Here is a 12,762-nt window from a genome sequence, read left to right on the forward strand (position 1 = left end):
CAAGATCCTAAGCATGATTTTCAGATCTGATCTGGTACGTTTATTAAATTAAAAAAAATTTAATCTATTTACATCGCTGTACAAAGTTTTATAAAATTTTAAACTATACGTATGAAACCATAATGTATTCTAATAATGGCCCCCTCCGATGGGAAAAACCCTAGTCGCCAGGGCCCCATCGCCACCACCTATCCGACAATCACCCATGGCCAGTTGAGAACCTGATCCCTCTTTCTGGTCTCTTTAAACTTGAAGAGAAAGAACCCCTTCTCAAGCCCATACCCCATCACCTCCCCTTTCAACCCCGCTCGTGGCTGGAACTCTCTCGTGACCGCCTCCGCCACCACCCTCCAGCCAAAGCACCTAGTCAACATCGCCGAGGCCGCCCAGCTCATTGATTCTTCCCTTAGCTCCTCTTTCGGAAACCGGACCACCTTCGAAAACTACTTAATAAGATCCTATACCTCCAATGGTGGCTCCGATGAGATCCGGTGCGACCTTGCATCATCTTTCTCAAGTCCGGCCTAACGTGCCCCACCCCCCTCCCTCCTCTTTCGAGGTTCCCGAGCGATTCATAGGGATGCATGCCAGATCACCGACGATCAAGGGAAAGAGCGATAATCTCAAAGCACAACGGAAAAAGGAAAATGGTCACGGTTTTCTAATAGTTGTATGACCCTCCAGGTTGGAATCAGCCTTTGAAAGTATAGTGCCGAAATTTATGCAAAAAAAAAAAAAGGTGTGGATGAACGATAGAATGTAGGAACTAACCCTTCTTAATAGAGAGATCTAGTCATTTCAGGGAGTTTTTCAGAGTCCTAGCATTTTCAATCTTTTAGATATAAATAACGGGCCAAAGCTCACGTCTTGATGATAGTCTCTTTACATGTTTTCCGATGAACTAGATGTGTGGCAAAATTGTATAAGATTCAACTGTGTAACCATGGTTGATGATATTCTTTTTTCATGTAAATGCTATCAAAATTTTCAGTGAATTTCATGTACGCCAAAGTAATATGAGAATTTATCAATCATCGTCTGATTGCAGGACTTTCATGTAACTATGGTTGTAGAGGCGCACAACATAAAATATCTAAGCTGCCCAAACTAAAAAGCCCTCCACGTCACTGCATGCGGTTGATCACTTAATGTGGTGGGTTGGCTTCGACATGGCTATCATTTGGCACACGGATGACAGTACTGTTGGACGCCAGCAATGCATCTGAGAGTGACAATGGATGGATGTGATCGTATGGGGGCATGCTATGCCTGGCGGCAAACGGATTTTGTATGTCAATTAATACTCGAGCGTAGAGCAACACATTACAATTACTTCACCATGAGGGGAAGAGAGAGAGAGATATGTGATTTGTTATCAATATTAACATGATGCAGACAGTCCACTACTAAGCAGAAAACCTTGTGAAAAACATATTTCATTGCATATGCGGTACTTTGACAATAAAGAATCATCAATAAAGAGATCCCAGCTATACCCTTATTGCGAAAGAAAACTAGACAACAAGGGTCAAAAAAAATAGAGGAAAAAAATCAATCTACATCCTAGGTACGATGGCAGCAATCCAATTTGATGTGCCATCTCAAAAATAGTCCAACTATATCACAAATGAATGATGCAATCAACTAATACCTGAACTTACCTGCAACACCATCTTACATGATCAACTATCCTAACCCGTTTGTTTTACATCTCTCCTGCTGCCATTAGGAGGCACAAAAGTCAACATCCGAAATCTTTATGCTGAAGGGCCTTTGGCTCTTATCAGACGTGATCAAACCACAATGCTGCTTCACCCATTTATTGCCTTAACATTTCAACCATCTCAGTACCTGAAAATCCGCTCTTCCTGTAGAGGAATCTGCTTCAAACCTAATAGGGGGAACACATCAGCTCTTAAGCAAGTTTCCATTCATCCCCTTTCCATATGCAGGAGCCCTACACCTCATACAAGTGCTGCTATGGATTTACGTTGCACTCAGCCATAAACCGCTCTTCTTGGGTGAGAAATTTCTTCCAGTAGCTCTTGTATTTTGGTATACCTAGCTCTAGCCATGGTTTCATGTTGCCATTGTAATGCAGTGCTGCAGCATTCTTTATGGCATCTGCACTAACTCCATAATCATGACCCAACCTTGACTGAACCCAGGTATCATCCAGAGTGTAGATCAGATCTTGAAATGCGAGTAAGCTTATGGGCAGTGCTGAAGCTCTCCATGATGCCTCAGTTCCGTTTTGAAACTGTCATTGCCAAAGCATCACAAAATATTCAGAAAGTCCTAAAATTAACAAGGCAAGTCATCTTATCTGCCAAATTGGAATATCACAGAGTTTTTCCTTACATTTCATTTAAAAAAAAAATAAATGACTTGAGCCTCAAAAATCTCAATAAGTTTCTAGCAATTTAAAATTGCATAGCAATAATAGATAAGTAATACAAAGTCATTCATAGGTATTCAAATATGGAAGCACAAGCCACTGGCCAAAACTTATATCCAAACAGGCTGATAGTTCAAGAACGGATATTGTATTGGGCAACCAAACAGCCAACACAGGTCAAAAAAAGTTTAGAACTACTCAATTCTGATGACTGATCAAATTAGAGCTGAATTATAATTATTAAGTTAATGCTTTTTTTTTTTTGTTAATGACTAAACTGGTAATGGAACCATCTTAAGTTTTGTAAATCAAGTTTATAATTCACACTTAAGGACTATTTTCTGAAAATATGACTCAATTATTGGTAAAAATATCCAATTGTTTCCTATATGTGTATACCACAACAATAAAGATGACAATACTAAAGATGACTAACCTTTTGTAGCAGGCGTAGGTAATTTCCAGTAATGTTGTGCTCCCTCCAACTTTCCAAATCTACAATGTTCATTCCAGACATCCAAGCACAAGAATCACCATTATAGTTATATCCTCCTATATAAGTTTTCAACTGACCCAATCTAACTCCACAGAACTGAACAGCACCATTCACTTTCCCTTCCAAGTCAAGGTTCCATAAGGATGACAAGTCCCGTTGAACCACAACATCATCATCCAAAACTACTACTTTTTTTAGATTTTTGAATATTTCAGGTAGAAGAAAGTGCGAGTGACCAAAAACGGATAGATATTCAGTTCTCATCCGCATAGATGATGATTGAGCAACGTCACTGATGGAAACACGGAATTCCTCAGATGGTGATAGCTGTCGCAGGCCCAAATTGTAAGAGTGGATCAGGTTAAGATTGTCAAAATTCAAGACATGAACAGTTGCCTCCTTGTAAGAATTTCTGGCAAACCAGTGTTTCATGGCATAAAAATTTTGCCCATCAGTGACCAAATGGAAAATCATATGTCCAGTTTCCTGTAAAATTACAAGACAAAAGTCAATGACACCAGTCAGGCATGAAGCTCTTTTTGATACCCAACCATTAAAAAGAAACAATTTACCTCAGCATTCATCACAGTGGAATTGATAGTAACAGATACTGCAAGTATGTTTCTTGAGATGAGGACATAGTGCTGAAAGATTGGGTTGTTGAGCTTGTAAGCATGAAACTGTTCTATATCCTCCAATGAGTTCTTGAAATATTCTACCGTCAATCTCATTGACAAACAGTGAAGACTTTTGGGCATGGTCTGAACACCAAGATGGTAAAGGAATGCACTCTGCTTCATATGGAAATGGGCTTCATCCTCAGTCAGATCAAGTATCTGTCTAAGTTTCTTGTCCACATTGTTACAGTCTATGGTACATGATCTGGCTTCAGCAATTGTGTGATCCATATTTTGTATCTTCTTTCCAACACTGAAAGGTAAAAGTGGAGCTGATCTTCAGAACCAATTCATCAAGATTATTTTAAAATAAAAGGAAAAGAAAAGAAAGCCTTCAAATGCTTTTACTAGATTTCTGAAGTTAAATCCAGTGAAACAAAGGGTCTGCCAGCCTCTGTAACCTCAGACTTTCAAGACTAAGAAGAGAAAATTTCAAAAAATTGTTACACGTTGTCTGATGGTCAAGCATAATTACGAGTCCTCAATCGAGGGTCTTCCATGATTACGGTAATCATGGTTCGAATTTTGGGTTAAGCTAGCTGTGTACTAAAATGATTTTTGCTCACAACCACCATGCTCCAGGCAGCTCTGGTCAGAGTTAAAGCAGGCAACGACCAGTAAAAGTCATAGCGATTATTCTAAGTCATCTGAATGGAACAATATTCTCGAGCAAGAAGCACTGGTTTAGGTGTTTCATCACATGCTTCACTTGAAATGCCTAAAAACAACCCCAAATAACCCAATGTTCAGAGTCAGTTTTGTTTTGACTTCTCAATAATCTAGATCATTTCAATATAAAGGAAATGTTTCCACCAAAAATTTAAGCTACAATTGTAATATGAAACTACCACAAATAGTACTTAAAATGTTCTTTGAAAAATGGGCCAATCAAAATAAGCCACAATGAAGAGAAAGGTACAAACTCTAGTGGTTAAACAACTAAACGATTATCAGGATGACAATGGCAAAAATAACTTCCACAAGTTCTTTTTTTTCTAAGGCAAGAAAAGTATATTGTAAAAAGGCTACAGAAAATCTCAAGTATTCTTCGATCACACAAAAGATACGGGTCTTGCTTCCTCTCCCCACATTAGCAAATAAACATCATATTGCACCACCCTGCATCAAACTCTTGGCCAGGCCCTTGAAAGATCCTCATGCTCCTTTCTTTCTGCACCCTACAGTAGTTCATTTGGCATGATGCTCCCTCCCATTCAATCAATTAGGCAGCTTGGACAACAAGCGCCTAAGATACCGTATCATTTGTATTGAATTCTCCCAGGTCACACCCATTTGAATCAAAAAGGCAAAATGACACCATAGTGGAGAGGGAAATAATCCATATTTCATCAAGAGAAAATCAGCATAAAAGTACATTTTTTTCCTAAGGACCCTCCATGAGATAATAGTTAAAACTTCAATTAAATTTTTGCTTATTAGTGGTGCAAGATGAGACATAAATTTTCTTCTAACAGTAAAATCTAACTAAGAAAATAAGAAATTATTGAACAAATGCATTGAATATGCGACACACAATTCATTAGCTTTTATAGTTTTCTCAATAATCATGAATCTCAAAGGGCTCAAAGTCCCCCATCCCAGTATGGTTCCTAAACAGACAAAAGGATCATTCAAAATTCCAGGCCTCCATGAAAAGATGAAAACCAATACTTGCTCCCAATGCTATAAAATCTTATCCAGAACTAAATCATCTGAAAAAAAATCCAACCTTAAGTCAAAAATAGAAGTACCATCCCCTCTATTCCCTTTCCATCTGACTCTCTTGGGATTCTATAGAAGTACAAGGTGACAAACTCCAGAGCTTGCAACTAACATGGATGGGATTTTAACCTAAATTAGCTTATATATGTCACTCCCCCAGAATTTGGGAAGACGGAAATGTGGGGGATCTGAAGAATAAATTTAGTAATATAAAGTACATGATGAGAAACCTATTTGGCAAAACAAAATGCCAACACATCATTTTTGTTTTTTTACTCAGTTTAGATTAAGCAAGAAACTTTAGAAATGATTATAAATAGACCAGGCACTAATTTCAGAACTGCTATGAAAAGATAAATTATAGATCCACAAAGACACGATTTCTTTTCTTTTTTTGGCAATGCCAGACAAGTTCAAAATTTGCTGTCATTTGATATGATTAAATGATCCATGTTGGTGAGTTTATATATAGACTTTTGCAAGTGGGACCACAAAAGCTTCTTTTCCAGATGGAGATGTTGTAAGGGTCATTGGCAAGAAGCCATGAAGTTGGCCAATGAATCATAGTTCTATATGTTTTACTTCTAAATTAATAGCAAAAAAGTTCCAAAAAAGGTTACAAGTTGGTCAAGTAAACATGCAGACAACCATATCTGGACTGATTTGGACCTAGCGTTCAGAGTCCAAACCTATGGAGGAGGTACAAGATCTTTGAGGTCATTCTAGCCCCTACAATATGTTACGTAAAATTTAGGGCAGAACCTACATCCTGTATCAAGTTCAAGTTTCATTTGGTAGAACTATCTTCCAACCAACCTAAACATGGCCTACATTTGCAAAATACAGAAGCATAGGTAGGAAAAGTTGAATTAATTATTAGAGCAGTCTATACAATATTTCTTATATAGAATCTCTACATCAAGAATTGAACATCCAAAGCCATGCATGAATTGAAACTGGGGCCAATGTTGAGACCCATGACCTGATGCCTAACCTAGACTTGTAGACCTAACCACGAAGTAATCACATGATGAGACACGTGATTACGTAAATATCGCAATTATTTAAATTCAACTATCTTAAAGCAGTAACATTCATTACATTTGACATTGGGCAAACAAGTTTGCGATAACATCATCTTTGTGGTCTATGATATTCTTCTCCCTAATGTCACTTCCATCATGCATGAGCCCCAAGGCTTTAAATCAATTGATACATGAAGAAAAGGAGAGTTAATATATGTAAACACATTACTTACAATGATGGAAGATCGGCATCTGAAATGGCTTCACTAAGCATGCGCTCATGTTCTTGAATACTCTGCTTCAGTTCAAGTGACAGCTTCTCCTGTCCCTGAAGCTTTGCAATGCTTGGGTAGTAAGCTCTAGCCACAAATAACTGATCTTTGAGTCTCTTCACTAGAGCATCTTTCATCACTTCTTTGTGTTCCTTGGACCAAATGCAGTAGCTTCCAAATTCATGCTGACAAGATTTCTCAGTCTCATCACCAGCTGAATCTTTGGAATGGTTCTCCTTTCCATCTCTCCCATCATTCTGGGATAATTAACAGAATAAGTCATTTAGGAAGCCCTACAAGTTGACCACAAGGGGATCAAACACCCAAATTCACTACGATATCATACACATCAAGGCCTAAAACAGGGCCAAATATGAAATTCAATGTATACATAAAATCTGATATTCTGTCTATTCTCAAGACAAAATGACAAAAAAGTCAATTTTGGGAGCCCTAAAAGTTGAACCTAAGCAGATCAAACACCGAACCCAAGCAGATCAAACACCGAACTCACTATGATATCATGCACATCAAGGTCTAAAGCAAGACCAATTATGAAATACAGTGCACACATAAAATCTGACTATTTTCAAGAATAAAAAGGAGAGAAAACTATTTTTTACAAAAAAAAAGGAGTTCAATCTCAAAGAATTCAGCTATAGGTGCCAGAGGGTCAAAGGAGTTGGTTGGCTTAATCAGTTCAACAACTTTACAAGTGCTTAAAATAAATGCCAGTGATGAATATTTCCTAAAACATGAGAATAAGTCTTACTCTTGTATTCAGAGATGATGGTGCTTTTGGTACAACTACTTGTTCTGTTGGCAGACCTGCATACATGATCAAGGGGGGGGTTTGGTGAAATTCTGGATGTCAAAACTGGGGGAAGAAATCAAGACAATAAACATATGGATGAACTTAGATTGTTTACCTCTAGAGGTACTATTCTTTGGTTTAGAGTAGGAGAGAGCATCCTTTGGCCGTGAATTGGACTGCACACCAGCAACAGATTCAGTCGTAGGTTTCTTGGTGAAATTTACAGTAACATCCTGATATATAAACAACTGCATATGTTCTCAGAAATTCTAATTTGCCAATTCAACATAGCTAACAAATACAACGGCCACAATTCCAAAAACAATATGATATTAAGGATGCTTCCAGCTATAGGCATCTTACAAAGATAATGAGACTGGATCTCACAAAATTAATATAGGTGGTCAAGATGGCCTAAAAATTGGGTAGAACACATAATAGAAGAACAGAAAAATCAATAGAGGTAGATATTAAATTTAAATTGCTAGAAGAAAATGAGAACAAAAACTGATTCAGTTGAAGAATGACCAACAATTGAGGGATGGCAGAAAATTTTCAGAAACAATGCTATTTCAATAAACTAAAAGAATATACTGAAAATGAAACAGAATCTTCAGAGAAAATCATTCAAGCAAAATGAGATGACAATGCCATCACATAAAGCAACTTTCAGTATATGGTAATGGTGGATAATAGTGGAAAAGGTTGCACTAGCAACCAACAGCGCACAGAGAATATCAACTACAGTACATGAACCTATGAGATACGATAGGAGGATAAGAAGCACCTTCACACATCTGTGAAACATAAAAGCTTGATCCTATAACTTAATTGAGTACACTGCGATTCTGTAAGATGTTGGGACCCTAAATTGAACTTTATAGGGTGCATAGACACTTGGAAAATGTGTCTTGAAGACTAGCCTTATCACCAAGGAGTAAGATTTCCCTCCCTTAAATTAAGGAAAAGAAATGGCCCAAAGAGACACTGCTTCCCTCTTCCAGTTTCTGTCTATTGCTCCTCTCCTTGCTACCATAATCACTGCCCAACTAACAATCTTGCCATGTCCTACTTCGACTCCCTTCTCGACCTTTTCATGCTCAGCGGATCAAATCAATTGAATCAGGTGGCATGTCAATATCTGATCGTTAACAGATCCACCGCTGAAATCCCTTGTTGCCAATCTGTTGAGTTACCAGATTAAAATGGTTTAGGCCATTTGGTTGACCGAACAAGTTTCAAACACCCATTATCCAGTCCTAATCCATTCATTTCAAGCCTAATCCTTATAATCCTTATGGTTAATATAACCATTAGTGCCCTGGACTTCATGTGCTCTAAAAATGAAGCTAAAGTCACAACTTTACCATACACAAGTAAAGCCTTATACTGGGAATTTGATTTATGATTGTCAGCTAGTAGATAAAACCAATGTCCAAGACTAAGCTGATGTGGTAGTAGAAACAAGATTTGATGTTTGTATGCGAAACCTACTTGGGAAATGAAGGACTTACTCTTCTCGGGTTGTGCTTTGGTGTGTAGCAACTTACTGATTATCACTAACACCATAATAAGAATGGTAGCATACATCAACAAAAGCATTTAACTAAGTTCCTTTTAGAGGATAAAAAGCCATGGACCTAAAGATCACAAAATTGGCATTTTGGTGAAGATAAATAAAGAACAACCCTTGTACCACATACCTCCTACTTAAGAAATCTTACTGGCATTACATTGATGTTGGTTCCAATGCAAGGGAAAATCCTAAAATGAAAGAGTCTGCAAATTTGTCATCAACCCTCAAGTCAACATCTTTGTGGGTCTCACAACCGTCTCTTGTTAACCCTACCCCAGAACTTATGGACCACCCCCATCAGGTTCTGCTGAATAACTGATCATATAGGAATTAAAAATCATGGTCTAACAGAAGATATGCAACGTTAAAAAAGGAAGAACAAATATTGCAAGCTGATGCCCAAATCTGCCCCAGTATGACACAAAAATATCCACAGGATTCTGTGAGAAAACACTTACATGTAGAAGGAAAAAAACTATGCAAGCAATAATGCATAATATGCAAGAATATATTTCATAATGATTACAATGAACAGATATCTAAAAAAGCGGAGAAATCTCTCAAAGGTGCATGCACGAGAACATGAATGTAGATAACATGATTAGTTCTGGAAGCAATTATTATGTAAAAAAGGATTGCTATGAGCCAAAATCTCACCACTTTCTTTGGTCATGCCTGAAAGTTCACGAATCATATATTTTTTATGGAAGTGAAAGGATGAAAAAAAAGTCAAAATCTGTCTTTGTATATTCATTGTTATAAAAACCCTTTACATCATTAACAAGAACTAAAGAAAAAGGTTATATCACCTAATATTGCGACGTAGGATTATTGGAAAAATGTTAAGTGATAACAAAACTCTCAGTTTCAGTTTCAAGATAAGCCCACAGAACACCATTAGCAGTAATTGTGTACATAATCCTTCGCATGCCACCAGAAGATTAATAATGAATTAAACAGTCCAATAAAAGTGCCCATCATATACTCTTTCTGCACCTGTCATTTCCATCAAGTTTGTGATGTATGGATGCAAATGTAATAATGCATCAAAAGTATATAGGTGCTGCGAAAACATATCAGTGAGAAGCTAATGACTTAAGTAGAAATAGGGTGATAAGGTAAAGAAGGAGAAGCACTTGCAAGAGCAATCCATTCAAGCAAAAAGTCCACAATGAAGTGCTGGAGAACTAAGTTGCACAGTTAACCCATAACGTATAGTATGAGAACTATGGTAAAGAACAAAGAAGGCCTTTAATTAAAGACTATCAGGTCTACTCCCACTAAACGAGCAATTAAATTCATGTACGCTCAACAATAACCACTTTGACTTACTTACGTGCATCTAGAAAGACAAAGGTAATGCAGGGAGACCATGTTTTACATGAATTCAAAAAAATGTACATATATAGTTAGCATAGAGGAAACCTCTGGGATTGTTGCTTTAAATCTATCCATGAGATCATTAACCCTTAACTCATCCCCCTGCAAAACACCAAAACACGAAACAGCATTATAAATTATTAACAATATATAGACAAACTACAGCTTTTCCTATCAAATATATCTTTCTAACAACCTATCTACCAAAAAAGAAAGCGACTAGAGCAAATCCAGTAATCCACTACAACAAACTGTTAAAAAAAAAAAAAGAAAGAAAAAGAACCTCGGATTCATTCTGCTCCCCACCAGCATCTACACGGGCGTAATTCTCAAAGCCAGACTCCTATGCAACGATCAAAACCCAGCAATAAGAAAAAACCAAACAAACAAACAAACCCTCTCCATCATCAACATAATAATAAATCTTCTCTCACCGAAGACGAGCGCTCATCACTCAAGTTTCCTGCACAAAAGACAAAAAGAGCATCAGATATTCCAGCGGCAGAGCAGTAAAGAACAACCAAATGCGCTAGAACCCCCCATTCGCCCTAAATCTCGAAGTAAGACAAAATTAACACCACAGATCTCTCCAACTCGAAGCCACGGAGAGCACGGAAGCCAGATCCGGAGCAGATGGACGGAATCCGAGACCGAAACCACAATGCGGGCGCAAACCAAGATCTCGCCAGCCAAATCCAGCCGAAGTTGGAGATAATGCGAGATCTGCGGAGATCCTTAGGGTTTACAGAGGCAGAGGTATTGAGGGGAGGGGACGAACCAGAAGGGAAGCGGTTTTGGAGGCCGAGGAGGAAGGCGAGGGGGACGAGGAGCGAGAAGAATCCGAGGACGAGGACGGCTATGGCGAGCCCCTTCCATCTCCGCTTCGCCAGCGGCGAACTCGCGGCAGCGTAACCCTTCATCTCCGCTCTCGCTCTCTGCTCCGCCTATCCTCTATTTATACCTATCTATATCTCAGGATATCGCCGCCGCCTCTCGCCTCCCATCATCAACTACTCTGAACTCTTGTTTTAATTCAAATGTGGAGGCTCTCCTCTCTCTCCACATATAGAATGGAATCGCAAATATTTCTTGGCTTTATTGCTCTTTATATATATATATATATTGTTCTTCTGGACGTTCTGTGTTGAAAGGACTACGAAAATAGAAAAGGAAAAAAGAGAGAGAGTTTGGATGGTTGGGGAGTCCGGAGAGAGTAATTTCGCCAATAAATCTGTGTTGAATGCTTCTTTGGCTTGGGCTATTAGTGTTGTTCGTGAATTGTGGTGCGATGGTGTCTAGAGCGTAGGGGGTATTTGTTCACCCGGGAGGTGAGCCTAGCGCGTGATGGGCCATATTGGTCCCTTGGCTCGGACCCTACGGAGCGACACGGATCCCTTCCGACTCGCCCTTATTGCTGCACGTGCGATGCGCTGGGGAGGGGTGTTGTGTGAAGGACCCATAGGGTTTATATTGTATCATTCGTGAGAAAGAATGATTGATCTTCTCTCGCAAGATATATTATTAGATCATATTTTATATAAATTTTGAAATATGATAAATTATTTTAGGCCATCTATAGTATAAATTATAAATTATACTTTAAAATTTATGCAAAGCATGGTGCTATAGTTCAAGAGGAGATCTATCATTTTTTTTATACGGAAGATACAACTTAAATCGGACCTATACATACATCAATTTTAATTATATAATAGCAATAGTAATGGATAATTGCAATGTACATAAAAAGATATATGTTATTCTGATCCTCGTAAGAGGAGATGCATGGCGCAGTCATTATGGGTTAAATAGACCATGAAATATGTGCACATGCAATGAATAGAGTAGTCTAATTAAATATATATTTATTAAAAGAAAAGAATATGTGAATAGCACCATACAAATGAACAAACAAATGATAGAATCTAATCACTAACAAAGATTTGATGCCATAAACCAAGGCTTAAATGCATTAGAATAGTAAAGATTTTAATATTTTATATAAATTGAATATATGTTAAGTTTCTAAACTAATGTTTTATTCCTTAGAATAAGAATGGAACCAACACTATATTTATTAAATATTTGATTAACTTTAAAGACCACAAGAATTGATTAAGGTGACACAAAGTCAAACTTCAAGGTTTTTTATGCTACACAATAATATAGATCTGACATATTTATAGTCCACGAGGAGGTTGCATTTTCTAGCTTTAAAGTCAATATTAATCTTGATCAATGCATACTCAACTCATTACTTTTAAGCTACAATTCTATGGTAAGGGGTTCGAATGAATTGGTATTCGATAAAATTGTAATGTTTTGAGCATATACAAGATTGACGAGTTTAGGTTAGATGAAAATATTATCCCAATCTTATATTTGCCTAAGACAAGAGTGCT

General features: G+C 37.8%; 1 protein-coding gene across 2 annotated transcripts; it reads right to left on the reverse strand.

Moving 5' to 3' along the window:
- Positions 1 to 1,407: 1,407 nt before the first annotated feature.
- Positions 1,408 to 11,520, reverse strand: LOC105052351 (probable galacturonosyltransferase 7). Of its 2 annotated transcripts, none has more exons than XM_010933127.4 (10): positions 11,139 to 11,520; positions 10,795 to 10,823; positions 10,644 to 10,703; positions 10,406 to 10,462; positions 7,520 to 7,637; positions 7,363 to 7,418; positions 6,552 to 6,847; positions 3,467 to 3,824; positions 2,835 to 3,380; positions 1,408 to 2,260 (listed from the first exon to the last, which is right to left on the reverse strand). In XM_010933127.4, the coding sequence occupies exons 1-10, from the start codon at positions 11,278 to 11,280 to the stop codon at positions 1,979 to 1,981; spliced, it is 1,944 nt and encodes a 647-aa protein (XP_010931429.1). In that variant the 5' UTR covers positions 11,281 to 11,520; the 3' UTR covers positions 1,408 to 1,978. The 2 variants fall into 2 exon arrangements, with proteins under 2 accessions (XP_010931429.1, XP_010931431.1); XM_010933129.4 differs by having other exon boundaries at positions 7,520 to 7,580; positions 11,139 to 11,519.
- Positions 11,521 to 12,762: the final 1,242 nt, after the last annotated feature.

Source organism: Elaeis guineensis, chromosome 10 (assembly GCF_000442705.2).
Source record: "Elaeis guineensis isolate ETL-2024a chromosome 10, EG11, whole genome shotgun sequence".
In the NCBI taxonomy this organism is placed as follows: Eukaryota; Viridiplantae; Streptophyta; class Magnoliopsida; order Arecales; family Arecaceae; genus Elaeis; species Elaeis guineensis.